Source organism: Lipotes vexillifer, unplaced genomic scaffold (assembly GCF_000442215.2).
Source record: "Lipotes vexillifer unplaced genomic scaffold, Lipotes_vexillifer_v1.1 scaffold84, whole genome shotgun sequence".
Taxonomy (NCBI): domain Eukaryota; kingdom Metazoa; phylum Chordata; class Mammalia; order Artiodactyla; family Lipotidae; genus Lipotes; species Lipotes vexillifer.
Genome location: NW_006783414.1, coordinates 1,187,195 through 1,204,641, shown reverse-complemented (window position 1 = coordinate 1,204,641; position 17,447 = coordinate 1,187,195). Strand labels below are relative to the sequence as shown.

Genomic DNA, 17,447 nt, shown 5'->3' with positions numbered 1-17,447 from the left:
GTAGGGAAAAAGGAATGATACTTATTCTATAGATAATGGCAAATCATATCACTAGGAGGTAAGGTGCTGCTGAGCAGTAACTAATCGTAGGATTTAACCTGTCAGTGATCAGCCTTTGAGACTCAGTCTTCAGTTATAACCCTACTCGCTGTAGCATGCTTCTTCATGAATGTTTAGGTGGTATGCCTCTTTTTTTAAAAAATCCTACTAGCTATATAATAAACCAGAAATATAGAATCAGAATCTTAGAGCTAGAAGGGATGCAGAGACCCTAAACTCCTCATTTTATGTAACATGAAACTGAGAACTAGAGGATTTATGATATAGTCAAGATTTGGTGACTAGTTATATATTATACATGTATAGCAGGGCAGGGATTAGTGTCAAGGCTTTTGGATTTTTAGTTCAGTGTTCTTCACTATAATAAATTGCTTCAGGGTTAGCAGGGGAGATTAGCGCTATACTATAGGGTATCCTGTTGTTCTGAAACCAGTAGAAACCATGTAATTTTCCCATTCAGAAAATATTTTATTTATTAACCATAATAAATCAGTTGATTTCCTCTTCTTTTAACTTTGATGGATATTTGAAAATGATGTATATGAAAGGGAATGATATTTTAGGGGAGAAAAAAGGAATTTTAAAAGGTATTAGTATTTTAGTTAATTGTGTTTTTACTTCAATTTCAAATACTAATGCATGACCAATGTTTTGACAGTGTTTTATATATTCATATACAATTGATTCTTGGTTCTTTTATGTTTTCCCATTGAGAATTTACTCATTGAAAGAGAAGTAGAGCAAGAGAATGAGAATCTGGGCTCTAGACCAAGTTGTGTGTCCTTGAGTAAGTCACCTAACATCCCTGGACCAAAGTGGCTGAATCTTCAAAATGGAGAATTAAGTCAGTATATACTATCAAGTGGGCAAACTACTGGCATTTGGGCTGGATCATTCTTCATTATGAAAGGGCTCTCTTGTGCATTGTAGGATGTTTAGAATCCCTAAGGCTAGTAGCATTTCTCAGTCATTATCACATCCACAAACAACCCTGCATTTCCAGGCATTTTCCAGGGTGAGGTAGCGTATTGAGAACCACTGGCAGATTGTTTCTAAGGATCCTTTCAGCTCTAACATTCTGTGAAAAAATTTTTATTTGGGGAATGATTGAAAGGGGAAAGGGCAATGCACTGACTGAAAAATCTCTGCTCCTTCCTAATATTAAGCAATTTATTTTAAAATGAATGTTTTCTGGGGATTTATGTCACCATACCCACAGACATACCAACCACTTATGATGTTCCAAGATGAATAATTTTTTATAACTCACTTTAAGCTTTCCATCTATAATATAATGTATCCATGTTATGTATACTTAATTATATGATTTTTTAAATTTAATGTTATATAGTACTGTTTCTTTCTATACCTAATAAGTAAAAGTAACAAGATCTGACTCTTTTTTTTCTTATTTTGGCCACACCGCACAGCTTGTGGGGTCTCAGTTCCCCGTCCAGGGATTGAACCCAAGCCACGGTAGTGAAAGCGCCGAATCCTAACCACTAGACCACGAGGGAATGCCCCAGATCTGACTTTTTTTTTAAAAAGTTGTATTGTTGTTTTAATATCTTAGCCTTTTAAAAAAAAAGGAAAATCATTATATATAGTAATTATTTGCCTTGTCTCTTTTCCTTTGGCATGATGGAAGGGAAGGAATATAGTCTCTGTGTTAAGTAGTGTGTATAATTACTCCAAATACACAGGTAAGATGTGTAAAAGCAACCACAAATCAATAGTAAGTTTGATTATCCTAAAAAAAACACAAAACTCCATGAGATGGCAGACATAAGAGAAATAAATTACTGTACATCTAGTATTTACTATTTCTTAAGCCAGAGTTAAATAATTAACAGGTTACTACATTAAGGAGGTTAATAAAGGTGATAATTAATTGGGTACTATCACCTTCCTCATCATTACTACTGGCCAACTCCTGTCCTCAGCTGTTATACCCCTGGACTGCCTCAGACCAGGAATTGGTTAGCTGCCCTTAAGTAAACTGGATCCCAGTCTAGGTTGCATTGAAGCCCCAGACTGCATGTTACCTTCCCCTGAAGGTTAGTGAGGTGACAGTATTGCATGATCTAAGTAAAAATTTCTTTACTAAATAATGTACAAGTTGCAGTAAACTTTTAAATGCTAAATAAAATTACAAAATCATACTCAAATACTTTTTTTTTGGTCTTAGCTAAGGCATGTATTTAAAAAATAATTTAAAAGTCCTTTTATAATTAATAGTCGTTTTAAAAGACAAGACCTGTTAATTGAAATTTACTAAATTAAAAAGTTCTTTCAATTTCTAAAGTGTTTCATTTTTCAATTGGAATGTCAGTTTTTATAAGTATATTGCTTAGCCATATTAATTTGGTTCTTTTAAAAAATATTGCCTTGTAGCTTTATAAACCCTTTTTGGTGCATGTTTGAGTTTTTTGGCATTTAATATGATTTACTTTGCTTAAATTATTTTGCATACAGCATGGTTTGCATTTTAAGTTTGTTTTCTTTAATGTGTTATATATTTATTGTAAATTTAACCTTACCCGTTGGAACTCTTGGTTCTGTTAAAAGTCTAAGCAGTTATCTATTTAGAAATATGGGTTATTGAAACCTGTAATCCCCAAAACTGTTGTTTAAATGCAGCAGTTCCATCTCTGTTCTTTTCATAAATCTCTTTTTAGGTCAAATTGTGATTTGTGTTGCCAAAGCTACTTCCTCTCCTTTCTCAGGGAAGATTCTGGGGTGGGCCTTAGAACAAATACTAGGTGGTCAAATGATCAGAAACTGCATCACGGGACACTTCAAGGGTATTGAGTTATTTATAGTGCGTGCATTAAACTGTTCCTTTTATGTCATCTCAGGGTGATGTTGGCTTCCATACTTTTCTTGCTGTCTATTATAAATGATTCTGAATTTTTCCCTTGATTTGTGATCTTATATTGATGTTTATGTCCATGATAATAGACTGAAATAAGTTACCACATTTAGAATTATCGTTGCTGTGAAAGCATATTGGAAACCAAGACCTTTCTTTTTGTTCTTTAGATTTTCTTTCGTTTCAAGTTTGTATTTATACTTGTAAAGTATGGTTAAATTTAATGGAAGGTTTAACAATGAAAATGACAGATCATAGTTTTTAAAAAATTATTTATTTATTTTAAAAATTGAAGTATAGTTGATTTACAATGTTGTGTTAGTTTGAGGTGTACAGCAAAGTGACTCATTTATACATATGTATACATCTATTCTTTTTCAGATTCTTTTCCCTTATAGGTTAAAATATTGAGTATAGTTCCCAACAAATTATAATTTTTATTACATAATGTTATAGAACTCACTATGTCAAGGGGGGTAGTTTTGTTTTCCAGCACCACCTTTGTAAACACGTTTTGTTTTATAGCGGAGGCTAAAATGAAGTGTAGGTGTTCCACTTACTTTCTTCTACTGAAGTATTTTGATTTTCTCTTTTTTAAATTAAGCGTACTTTAATTAATTAATTAATTAATTTATTTTTGGCTGTGTTGGGTCTTTTGTTTCTGTGCGAGGGCTTTCTTTAGTTGTGGCAAGCAGGGGCCACTCTTCATCGCGGTGCGCTGGCCTCTCACTGTCGTGGCCTTTCTTGTTGTGGAGCACAGGCTCCAGACGCGCAGGCTGAGTAGTTGTGGCTCACGGGCCTAGTTGCTCCGCGGCATGTGGGATCTTCCCAGACCAGGGCTCGAACCCGTGTCCCCTGCATTAGCAGGCAGATTCTCAACCACTGCGCCACCAGGGAAGCCCTTGATTTTCAATTTAAGATATATTTCTTAGTACAGTAACTTATTTAGAAAAGAAATACACTAGGCTTAGTTTATCCTAAAAGATATTTTAGAACCACTTGTCTATATTGGACTGAAGATTTTTTTAAAATTATTTTTAAGGGGAAATATAGTAATAAACTCCTTTGACCTGTCCTACCTATTTGTTGTACTGGACTCTTTTGCCACTTAAAATAACTTGGCAGTTGATTGGGGCCTGGAAATTTCTTTCAAGAATTTTGTTTTAATGACATTTTACCTATATTTCGAAAACATGAGAATATTTTTAGTATAGTATAACAATAAAAAAATAAAAATGTAGCAAGATGGGAGTAATTTAGCATACTTTTTCTGAAAGAAATTTTGCAAAATTTTAAAAATCCTTAAATGTATGCCCTGTTTTTTGGACTCAGTAATGCCACTTAAGAATCTACCATAGGGCTTCCCTGGTGGCGCAGTGGTTGAGAGTCCGCCTGCCGATGCAGGGGACGCGGGTTCGTGCCCCGGTCCGGGAAGATCGCACATGCCGCGGAGCAGCTGGGCCCGTGAGCCATGGCCGCTGAGCCTGCGCGTCCGGAGCCTGTGCTCCGCAACGAGAGAGGCCACAACAGTGAGAGGCCCGCGTACCGCAAAAAAAAAAAAAAGAATCTACCATAAAGAAATTTCAGGGGAACATAAAAAGATTTAGGTACATGTTTGTATGAGTGTTATTTATAAATGTGAAAAAGAATAAAGTATAAATATCTAGTCATAGGGGATTAAACTACTATGTATCATATGATGAAGTAAAATACCACCAATACAATTATTGCCTTAAAAAATTTAAGGGGGAAATATTCACCACATAGTGCTTTGTGAAAATGACAGAACACAATTTTGTGTATGCCTCTCTATAGAAAAAAGATTGAAGGATAATACATCAAAATGTTTATTTCTGATAAATTATAGGTAGTTTGAAGGTTTTTTTTGGTTTGTTTTTCTGAGTCTCATTAACTTTCTACAATAAAGGTATATAACCTTCTTAGTTGAAAAGTGTAACTTACTCATTTAGATAAACCAAAGGAATTTAGTATTTTAAATGTTATTTTCTAATTTTTACTTAAAAATCGCTCTTAAGTTAAAAAACTCAACATCCTCATCCTTTTCATATACGTAAGTGTGAATAAATAAATATTTATGTGTGAATTATATATGTGTGTATATAAATATGGCTTATTTAATGTAAGATGTTTGCAGTAAATTCCTATGTTTTTTTTTTTTTTATTAATGGAAGCTGTACAGTATTTGGGGGTTCTTTTGGTGTCTTCATTTCATTTTTTTTTAATTTTATGTTTTTATTGGGATATAGTTGTTTTACAATGTTGTGTTAGTTTGTGCTGTACAGCAAAGTGGAGTTCCCTGTGCTATATAGCAGGTTTTTATAAGTTATCTATTTTATACATATTAGTGTATATATGTCAATCCCAATCTTTGTTATATCCAAATTGATATAACGATCAATTTTGACTGAAAAGCACAAAGGCACAAGGCATTTTATGGCCAGGTTACAGGTAGTTGTTCTATTCCCAGTGGTCCTATTCTAAAACTTGCATGTTGTATATTCCTGAAAAGCACAATTTAAAAGAATTATCCTACTTTATTCTAAGCATTAATATAAAAGGTAAATTTTAGTATGTTTATAACACTGATAAAAGTATTTGAATATATGTTACATTTGAGTTATGAAGGATTCTAAGACATTTTGGTAAAACCTAGTAGGAATTTTCCAGGATTAAAACAAATGTGAAAGGTAAATTTTAGTATGTTTATAACACTGATAAAAGTATTTGAATATATGTTACATTTGAGTTATGAAGGATTCTAAGACATTTTGGTAAAACCTAGTAGGAATTTTCCAGGATTAAAACAAATGTGAGGGGTTTCCCTGGTGGCGCAGTGGTTAAGAATCTGCCTGCCAATGCAGGGGACACAGGTTCGAGCCCTGGTCTGGGAAGATCCCACATGCCGCGGAGCAACTGAGCCCGTGCGCCACAACTACTGAGCCTGCGCTCTAGAGCCTGCATGCCACAGCTACTGAAGTCCACACGCCACAACTACTGAAGCCCGCGCACCTAGAGCCCGTGCTCTGCAAAAAGAGAAGCCACTGCAATAAGTCCACACACCGCAACGGAGAGTATCCCCCGCTCGCTGCAACTAGAGAAGGCCCACGCGCAGCAACGAAGACCCAGTGCAGCCAAAAAATAAATAAATAAAATTTTTAAAAAATAATAAATAAATAAAACAAATGTGAGGTTTAAAATGGTGATATTTGTTCTTCTATGATTAGAGGTCATTGAAATAGTGTAGTATAGGCTTGATTGTAGGAATACTGCCCCAAATGTATGTCTTGGGAAAAACTGCTTCTTAATCTTACCAATCAAAAAATTATTATTGTTTATTTTTCACCACACACACAAAAAACTGATTGGAATTCAGCTTAAATTAGAACCTACATTTGGCTAATTTCCTTTCTCACCAGATGCCATTTTAGGTTTAAAAAAAAAAAAAAGACAATGATAAACAATCGGTCAGGAATTTATTTTAAAATAAGCTTTTAGAACATGGCCTGGGGATTTGGAAACCTTTAGATCTGTGTCTTACGGCAAAGCCTGGGAACCCCTGGCATAGCTGGAGATAATATCTGTTCATGTGGTTTTCCCATAGTGCTTAGCAGTGTGTATATATTAGGAGGTATCTGTGTGCACAGTGGAGTCTGATCCAAAGGTGTCAAGTTTAGACTACCTGATGACTAATCAACAAAGAAATACAGTAGTGGGACTGAAAAAAACCATGTCCCACCAACTCATTTGCCCAGATCTAGGAAGTCTCTTTCTTGTGTGGCCTTCTCTGAGGCTCCCTTCAAAAACTCTCTCCCTCCCTTTTTAAAAAAATCTCTACATTTGTTCCTCATCTGTTTTTCTTACCTTGCTCTGTTTCTCAATTCTCCCTTTGTCTTTCTCTTCCTAATCCAACTTCCCCCCTTTTTAAGTGAATATAGTATAAAACAAATATTATATACTTATATTTATATAATAAAATATAAAAAGCTGCTGGATTAAATATATTTTTATTCCTGAAATAGGAGAAAAAAGGCTTAATTTGTGTTTTGTTCTCTCTTCTGATTTTTATGTGACAGTGACCCTCAGTTTTATATCTCCTAAATAGATAATAATTGAGCATTAAAATGATGATTCTGATACACTATAATATTCCAATTCATCAAAGAAGTATTTCTTTTTAAAGAATTCAATATTACTTAGGTAGTAACAGTATTTTATAAGCTACATCATTTCTCTGGTTGCTTTAGTTAACCAGAAAACTAACTGGAATACCTCATTCTTTGTACATTCTAAAAAATTAGAATTTCATTTAATAAAAGTGAAATTGCTTTAAATGTTTTAAACTGTTTTCTCTAATCTTCCTGGGTTACTGAAGCAAAACAAAATGTTGAAAGCGTTGAAAATTTTTATATTTAAACATGGAAAGTACTTTCTTATGTTTTCAGGATTTGTAATGAATATTTTAAGTGCTTTTTAATTCGGAAAAGATTTGTCTGTACAATAATTGAATATATTTATGTTCTCAAGTACAGATCAGAAGGAGAGATAGTCCCACTTAAAATAATTTTTATTTGATTTGGTATGGTATAAATTAGCAGTTTGCAAGAACTGTCTTATTTACTGTCCCTCCAGCAAAGACTTTTAACTGTGAAATCAAAAGAAAAAAAATTTATTTGTAAATACTATCTCATAGACACATACAGATAATTTTCCTAATCTATATGTTTCTAAACATGGAACCCTTTTAAGCACAACTTCTCCTTCAAACAATGAGAAATATCAGAAAGGGAAAAATGTAAGGAAGTCTGGATGTTAGTTATTTTTTGCCACTATTGTGAATAAACACACTTTGGGAAAGCAGAACAGTTATCATTCCATTAAAATTTTTTCTGACTGTGTTCATGAGGGATATTGGTCTGCAGTTTTCTCTTTTTTGTAATTTCTTGGTTAGATTTTTTTTGTTTTTGCAGTACGCGGGCCTGTCACTGTTGTGACCTCTCCCGTTGCGGAGCACGGGCTCTGGACGCGCAGGCTCAGCGGCCATGGCTCACGGGCCCAGCCGCTCCGCGGCATGCGGGATCTTCCCAGACCGGGGGCACAAACCTGTGTCCCCTGCATCAGCAGGCGGACTCTCGACCACTGCGCCACCAGGGAAGCCCTCTTGGTTAGATTTTATATTTAGGACTATTCTGGCCTCATAAAATGAGTTGGGAAGTATTTCCTCATTTTCTGTTTTTCTGAAAGAGATTACAAGTTTGTCTAGGGTTGGTGTTTGCTCTTCATTAATATTTGATAAAACTCATTAGTGAAACCATCTGGGCCTAGAAGGTTTTTTAGTGTGAATGTTATGGAAAGGTGCTTAGTAACAAATTTGATTTTGCTACTAAATAGAGCTGTTCAGATTTTTTGTTTCATCTTATATCAGTTATAGTAAGTTGTTTTCAAGGAATTTGTTCATTTCATCTAAGTTGTTGAATATGTTGGCATAAAGTTTTTTGTAATATTCTCATTTTAATGTCTGTAGGATATGTAGTGACGTCCCTTGTTTCATTCCTGATACTAGTAATTTGTGTTCTCTCTTTCTTGATTGGTGTACCTAAGGGTTTTTAAATTTTGTTGATCTTTTCAAAGAACCAACTTTAGGCTTTGTCTATTTCCTTTATTTGTTTTTTATTTCATTGATTTCAGCTCTTTTTGTTATTATTTCCTTCTTTCTGCTACTTACTTTTGGTTTCCCTTGTTCTCTTTTTCGTAGCTTCTTAAGATAGTGCCATAGGTTATTCATTTTAACCCTTTGTTTTTAATATTAGTACTTAAAACTAGAAGTTTCCCTCTAAGCATTCGCTTAGCTGTTTTGGCAAATTTTGATATGCTGTATTTTCATTGTGATTCAGTTTGAAAACTATTTTCTAATTTCCTTTTTGATTACTTCTTTGGTCCATGTATTTGGAAGATGTTATTTAATTTCTAAATTTTTTCCCTAGATATCTTATTGTTATGGGTTCCATTTTGGTCAGAGAACATATTCTTTACAACTTTAATCATTAATTTATTAACACTTGTTTTGTGGATCAGCATATGGTCTATCTTGATGAATGTACCATCTACAGTTGAAAAGAATATGCATTCTGTAGTTGTTGAGTGTAAATGTTTAAATATCAGTTGAATCAAGGTGGTTGGTAGTGTTCAGATAATGTGTTTTTTACTGCTATTTTCCCCTAGTGTTCTGTCAGTTACTGAGAGAGAAGCTTTTGTATCTCCAAGTGTGATTGTGAAAATGTTTATTTTCCCTTTAATTCTGTCATATTTTGCATCATGCATTTTGGTTTTTGTTTGTTTTTCTTTTTATTTTGGTTGCACTGGATCTTCATTGCTGCGCATAGGCTTTCTCTAGTTGCTGCCAGCAGGGACTACTCTTCATTGCAGTATGCCAGCTTCTCATTGCAGCAGCTTCTCCTGTTGCGGAGCACAGGCTCTAGCGGCGCAAGCTTCAGTAGTTGCAGCATGCAGGCTCAGTAGTTGTGGCACACGGGCCCTAGAGCTCGCGGGCTTCAGTAGTTGCAGCACGCGGACTCAGTAGTTGTGGCTCATGGGCTTAGTTGCTCCACAGCATGTGGGATCTTCCCAGACCAGGGATTGAACCTGTGTCCCCTGCATTGGCAGGTGGATTCTTAACCATTACGCCACCAGGGAAGTCAGCATCATGCATTTTAAAGCTTTGTTATTAGGCATAAACAAATTGTTATTATGCCTTTTGATGAACTCTTACCATTTTGAAATGTCCCTGGTTCTGGTAATACTGTCTGTAAGTCTACTTTATCTGTTATTAATATAGCCACTCCAGCCTTTATAAGCTTACTGTTTGTATAATGTATTTTGTACCATTCATTTACTTTCAACCTATTAAAGTGTGATTCTTGCAGATATCATATAGTTGGGTCTTACTTTTTTTTATCCATTTTGACAATCTGTGTCTTTTAATTGGATTGTTTAGTCCATTAACATTGAAAGTAATTACCGATATAGTTGGATGTAGGTTTACTATTTTACTATTTGGTTTCTGCTTGTCCCTCTGTTTTTTGTTCTTCTGTTCTCATTTCCTGAATTCTTTTGACTTAATATTTTTTGGAATTCCCTTCACATTATTTATTTAGTTTTCTAACTATGTCCTTAATGCATTTTGTCTATATGTATGGTTGCTCTAGGAATTGCAAATATGCATTCTTAACTCTTTTCAGACTGCTTAGAGCTAATACCACTTAGAGCCTTGTACCACTTCATATACATTGTAGAAATATTGCAACCATATTTCCAAATTGGTCCATTTGTAACCTCCTTCATCCTTTATGCTTTGATGTCATATGTATTACATCTACATATGTTATAAACTCCACAAGGCAGTGTTGTAATTTCTGCTTTGGACAATCAGGTTTACTTAAATTACTAGGAAAAAAATAGTTTTTAATATTTATTCAGTATTTACCATTTCTGATGCTCTTCATTCTTCCCTGAAGATTTTACTTTCCAACTGGTATTTCCTTCCATCTGAAGAAGTTTCTTCTGCATTTCCTGTTTTGCAGATTGGCTGGCAACACATTTTTTCATAGTTTTAGTTTAACTGAGGTACAGTTTGCCTTCATTCGTGAAGGATAAGGATATTTTTCTGGATATGCAATACTGGACTGACAGCTTTCTTTTTCTTTCCATATATTCAAATCATTGTTTTCCTTTACTTAATGTGTCATTTTTTTCCTGACCGCTTTCAATATATTTTTTTCTTTGTCATTGGTTTTCTTTATATTTATCCTACTAGGGGTTCACTGAACTTCCTGAATCTTTTGAAATTTTTGTCTTCCCCCCCAACTTTGAGGAAGTTTTAGCCATTATTTATTTTAAAAGATTGTTTGGCCCTTTTCTTTCTCCTCACCTTCTGGAACTCCAGTTATGCATTATTGACCTTTTGATATTTAGCCACAGGTCCCTGAGACTCTGGTTTACTGTTTTTCAGTCCTTTTATTCTCTGTTTTTCAGATTGGGTAATTTTACTGATCTATCATTATGTTCATTAATTGCTTCTTCTATCACCTTCATTATGTTTTTAAGCCTATCCAGTTAATTTTAAAATTTCAGATATTGAATATTTCAGTTCTGGAACTTCAGTTTGTTTTTTATCATTTCTATTTGAGCATTTTTATTTTTACATCTTCGAATATAATTTTAATTACTACTTTAAATTCCTCGTCTGCTATTTCTAACATTTGAGTCACTTTTTAAAAAAATTGAAGTATAGTTGATTTACAATGTTGTGTTAGTTTCTGGTGTACAGCAATGTGATACAGTTGTACATACATTTGCATATTTGAGTCACTTTTGAATTGGTCTCTATTGTTTTTTATCCTGAAAATGGGTCGGGTTTTCCTGTTTGTTTGTGAAGTAATTTTAGATTGTATCCTAGTCATTGCTATGATTATTATGTTGCAGAGACTCTGGATTCTGTTTCATCCTTCTGAAAAATATTGACTTTTGTTTATTTGTTTTAGCATGCAGTTAATTGTTAGGCGCAAACTGCAAACTCTGTCTCTTGGGCTGCAGCTCAAATCTTCAGTTATTTTACCTTTAACTGAGATTTTTGGAGTTTTCCCTGCACAAGTGTGGTTTACAGGTCAGCCATATATTTGAACCAAGTGTGTATGCAGAATTTAGGGCTCCTCCTTTCTGACTTTATTCTTTCCAGGATTCTCCTCTCACTTTCCAGTGGCTTTGGTTACCTTGCACCCTGCCCACTACTTTTTTTTTTTTTTTAACATCTTTACTGGAGTGTAAGTGCTTTACAATGGTGTGTTAGTTTCTGCTTTATAACAAAGTGAATTAGCTATACATATACATATATCCCCATATCTCCTCCCTCTTGCGTCTCCCTCCCTCCCTCCCTACCCCACCCCTCTAGGTGGTCAAGAGCACGGGGCTGATCTCCCTGTGCTATGCAGCTGCTTCCCACTAGCTATCTGTTTTACATTTGGTAGTGTATATATGTCCATGCCACTCTCTCACTTCGTCCCAGCTTACCCGTCCCCCTACCCATGTCCTCAAGTTCATTCTCTACGTCTGTGTCTTTATTCCTTTCCTGCCCCTAGGTTCTTCAGAACCTTTTTTTTTTTTTAGATTCCATATGTATGTGTTAGCATACGGTATTTATTTTTCTCTGACTTACTTCACTCTGTGTAACAGTCTCTAGGTCCATCCACCTCACTACAAATAACTCAATTTTGTTTATTTTTATCTGCCCACTACTTCTTTAGGCCAGAAAGACTGAAGTTTTTTTATTAAGAGTTTTAGTTGGTCTACATGTTGTGGATTAGGCCAAAAGCTGTGTTAAATGGGTAACTCATTTAGTTCCATTCTTTCTTCTAAGTGTTGATTCCTCTCCAGAATCAACCTACTTTTGGTCATTTTCCAGTGCTTTCAAATATTTATTTATAGTTATAGTTGTTCTGTGCAGGAGGATTGGTCTGATAGAAGATTATTCAGCCAGTATTGGAAGTAGAACCAGGATTTCTTAAGCTAAAAATGGTTGGAGAATATGGTGTGGTGATGTACAATCTTAATAGTCATCTTATTTTAAAATATTTAGAAAAGAAGAGAGAAATTATGATGCATGTAACACATACATACACACATAGAGTAACTGAAAGAACTGGTTTTTCTAACTCCAAATTCTGCTTAATAAAACAGTAGATTAGAGTACATTTCCATGTAAGTGTACATAGTTTACCATATGTCAGAAGAAAAATTTTATGGTTAAGATAAATATGTAGGGAAGTAAAGCTTTGGGGTTTATTATGACTGTTTTCAGGGAGGTTAAATTGGCAGCCATGACATTTTAAAACTTGTATAGATTGCTGAAAACTTGGGCTTATTTCCAAGATTGAGTTTTGCTGTGTGTTATACATCTAATGTTTTTAACTTCTTTTTTTTTAATTATTTTTTAAATTTATTTATTTTATTGGTTTTATTTTTGGCTGCCTTGGGTCTCTGTTGCTGCTTGCGAGCCATCTCTAGTTGCAGTGAGAGGGGGCTACTCTTAGTTGCTGTGCGCGGGCTTCTCATTGCATGGCTTCTCTCGTTGCAGAGCACAGGCTCTAGGCTTGTGGGCTTCAGTAGTTGTGGCACGTGGGCTCAGTAGTTGTGGCTCGCGGGCTCTAGAGCGCAGGCTCAGTAGCTGTGGCCATAGGCTTAGTTGCTCTGTGGCACGTGGGATCTTCCTGGACCAGGGCTCGAACCCGTGTCTCCTGCATTGGCTGGCAGATTCTTAACCACTTCGCCACCAGGGAAGCCCTTTAACTTCTGATATGTATTTTATTTTCTTTCAGTTAATGTAGTAAAGAAGATAATTTATAGTGTCAGAATCCTCAAACTGATCAATTTATGATTCACAATTTTTTGTAGATACTTCCCAATAAAATTTTCACTTTCTAGGAAATGTTCCTTTCATATTTACTCTTATTACTCCTTAGGTTCTCTATGATGCAGGAGGCAAAAATCTGTGCTTTGATTTTACTTTAATCTCCGTGCCAGTGGTTTTCTTCCCTGCTCTGTCTTCTTTACTTTATATTTCTTTCTTTTTCTCTATCTTTAAAAAAATATATTTTTCATTACCTTTAATTTTTTAATCCTTATGTGTACTTGGAAAGACAGATTAGGAATATTGGTTACATTATTTGATTTTTTTTTCCTCTTTACTGCTACACGTTATACATTTGCCTAGCCCTTATCCTTTTGTCTTAGGAGTTGTAAAATATTTTAAATATTTTGCTCAATATGTAAGGAATTTGAAGAAGTAAAAGCAAGGACTCTGTATATTCTCATTATATTGGGAAGGTCCTGCTTGTTGAATTTTTAGGTATTTCAGGATGTTCCAGTCAACTGACAAGGACTTCTCCTCACAGTGTCAGAACTGAGTGATGATGAGAGTAATGCAACTAGGAAATAGTTCTGGTATGTAACCACTTTCGCATGTTTACTTCACCAGAAAACTCTGTGGAGGTACAGTGGTATCTTATATTTCTTGTTAAAAATTTGGAAAACTATTTGCATGCTTTCAAAGTAGAATTTGAAGTAACAGTGCTAGTCAAAGAATGGAAAGTATATTCTAAGCAGATGTAAAATTCTACAAAGTTTTAGGATATCTTCATTTCTTAACTGTTCTAAAAAAGGAAAAACAAAACTTAAACTTGCATTCTTAGAACTTTCTGAATAATTCAGTAATTGCCTAAACTCTAGGTTTTAGCGTATTTCTTATTGTAAAGCCTTTATGATACTCTATGCTTTTTTAGTAAAATAACATTTACAAATATGAATCATACTCCTTTTTATATAGCTTATTAATGGAGATTTATTTGCTTTTTCCTTTTTAAAAAATAAATTCTTCAGTTCTTATGTTGTCATAGATTATGAATAAATATTTTAGAAAGTATATATCCAGTTTGTAATGAATTTCCTTGGACACTTCGGTTGTTTATTCTAAATTTTTTTTTTTTTTTTTTTTTAACATCTTTATTGGGGTATAATTGCTTTACAATGGTGTGTTAGTTTCTGCTTTATAACAGAGTGAGTCAGTTATACATATATATATGTTCCCATATCTCTTCCCTCTTTGTCTCCCTCCCTCCCACCCTCCCTATCCCACCCCTCCAGACAGCCACAAAGAACCGAGCCGGTTTCCCTGTGCCATGCGGCTGCTTCCCACTGGCTATCTACCTTACGTTTGTTAGTATATATATGTCCATGTCTCTCTCTCGCCCTAACACACCTCACCCTTCCCCCTCCCCATATCCTCAAGTCTGTTCTCCAGTAGGTCTCTGTCTTTATTCCTGTTTTACCCCTAGGTTCTTCATAACATTTTTTTTTTCTTAAATTCCATATATATGTGTTAGCATACGGTATTTGTCCTTCTCTTTCTGACTTACTTCACTCCGTATGACAGACTCTAGATCTATCCACCTCATTACAAATAGCTCAATTTCGTTTCTTTTTATGGCTGAGTAATATTCCATTGTATATATGTGCCACATCTTCTTTATCCATTCATCCGACGGCGGGCACTTAGGTTGTTTCCATCTCCGGGCTATTGTAAATAGAGCTGCAATGAACATTTTGGTACATGACTCTTTCTGAATTCTGGTTTCCTCAGGGTATATACCTAGTAGTGGGATTGCTGGGTCATATGGTAGTTCTATTTGTAGTTTTTTAAGGAACCTCCATACTGTTCTCCATAGTGGCTGAACCAATTCACATTCCCACCAGCAGTGCAAGAGTGTTCCCTTTTCTCCACACCCTCTCCAGCATTTATTGTTTCTTATACTAAATCTTTAGAGCAGAGCGATCCATGGTTTGGGTTCTTCTGTATAGGTTATCAGTTACTTCTGTTGGATTGAGTGAGGATAAAGAAGGTGGAATTCTCTGCCATTTTACCATAGCTTACTCTTACTTATAAATGGTGCGTTGTTTATTGTTATGAGATTAGGTAGGTAGATTCTTTGTAACAATTGTTAATTTTTAGATTTAATGATGGCACTTGAAGTTACTTACTTTGATATATATACTTGGGAAAACTTTCTGTGTTTATTATGACATATATTATAAGTAATATTGCTATTTGTTGAATGATACTCTCTCTACTCTTTTGGGTCATTTTATTGTGTAGAATATTCTAATTATCCAGTAGTATATGTTTCAAAACTCAAAATATTCAGTATATTATCTAAGGATATTAATTAAGGAACATAACAATCTGGTGAAGTTACTGGTGTAATACATTGCTTTAAAATATTATTTTCCTATTTTTAAAGGACATCTAGGTCTACTTGAGTATTATCAGTGTTTGTTTGGGTATATATTTCTTAAGTCATTTAGGGTTGCCATTTTAAAGAAGGGTAGCTATATTTCTGAAGTTTTTTTTTTTTTTCCACTGTAATTTGCGTGAACAGCCTCATTATATAGATACAAGGACTTACAAAAAACCAAAAAGCAAATGATTTACTCAGGGCTATAGGGTCCATGGTAGGCCTGTAACTAAAGCTCAGTTTTGTTTTCTAGCTTTGTAATTTAATCTATACCAAGTAATATTTCCTGTATGGATAACTTTGGTCCATTAACCTAAAGATAATTTATGAAAAACTCTGCTATTCTCTCACTTTGTAATTCTGCTGGTATTTTCTTCATTGTAATAAAAAAGAAATCATGCTATAGTAACTAATTCTTGACCACACCCTTTCTTTCCCCTTCAGAAAAATTGGAAGCTCTACCACCCACCCCAGGACAGCTGAGATATGGTAATGGTTCTATAATTGTTAAATATTTGTGCATCTGTCTTTTGGACTTGAAATAACTGTGTTACTCATTAATAGTACAGAAATCATTCCAGATAGAGTGGATTATCCTATTTATTATGCTGAAGCAAAAAGTTTGTAAACTTGGTTTAAGACATATTACAGTATTATGGAATTTCTAAGATTGTTAACCATATCTATTATTGTTTAAATATTGTTACCATCTAGAGATAGAATTATAGTAGAGGTTTTCTTAATTCCTAAGAAGAAGGATATGTTTAGTTTGGATTTAAGTTGGGTAATTTCAGAACTAGAATTTCTAGGCTATTTTCTTTGGTGGAGAAAATACTCTGATTTGTTGTTTGTAATAATGAAGAAAGTAAAGTTCATTTTAAACCACGAGGAAGAAGAGCTTTACAGTGCTGCTGGTGTGCTTTCTTTATTACGATTGGAATAACTATTCAAGGGCTAACACCAAAGTAATGTAAAATAGTTTGGGATCTTACTGTAAAGACAGTGGAAGAAGAGAATTATTTAGCGGTACAGTGAATTTGAGTAGGTTGTAAGTTAAAGCTAAATATTAGATGTAATTTGCTAACAACTACTGAGTTAGAGAATAATATTTCCCAAAGGAAACTGAAGAAATTGGTAGGATATCATTACATGCTGGAGAGCAAAGTTATATAATTAAAATTTAGTAGCCAGTTCTTTTTAATAGTTCTTTTTACTCTCAGAGGTAGAATATAATTTGTATTAGAAATAAGTAACTTTTCCGAGATATCAAAACAATTGAAGAATTCTTTAAGACGTTTCTTTCCCAGGTAATCTTTTTTTATTCTTCTAGCCTGGATTCATACAATCAATATCCATAGCACTGTATAATGCTGTTACCATTTTGGGGGGTCATATTGAAATTACCTGCTTATATGGCTGTGTTATCATACCCCAACTTCTTGAGGTCTGGTAACCAAGTATCTTTGTATCTCAAGTGCCCTGTGGAGTGTCCAGTACATGTTTATTTGACTTTCTGAAACTTACAATTTTCCTTTGGAATGAAAATAAATTTTTATTTACAGGACACATTTACTTAGGTCTAAACATCAAAGCATAATATATTTTATAGTTCCAGGTAATTATTATAGCAGTGTAGCAACATGCCTTGGTTTTAT

General features: G+C 34.4%; 1 protein-coding gene across 1 annotated transcript in view; it reads left to right on the top strand.

Annotated features, from left to right (window-relative positions):
• TMEM65 (transmembrane protein 65) overlaps window positions 1-17,447 on the top strand; it is a 45,937-nt gene that overhangs the window by 16,591 nt on the left and 11,899 nt on the right. Inside the window, exon 2 of the mRNA XM_007456046.1 lies at window positions 16,237-16,281. Coding sequence (XP_007456108.1) covers window positions 16,237-16,281 — 45 coding nt within the window. The remainder of the gene's footprint in view (window positions 1-16,236; window positions 16,282-17,447) is intronic.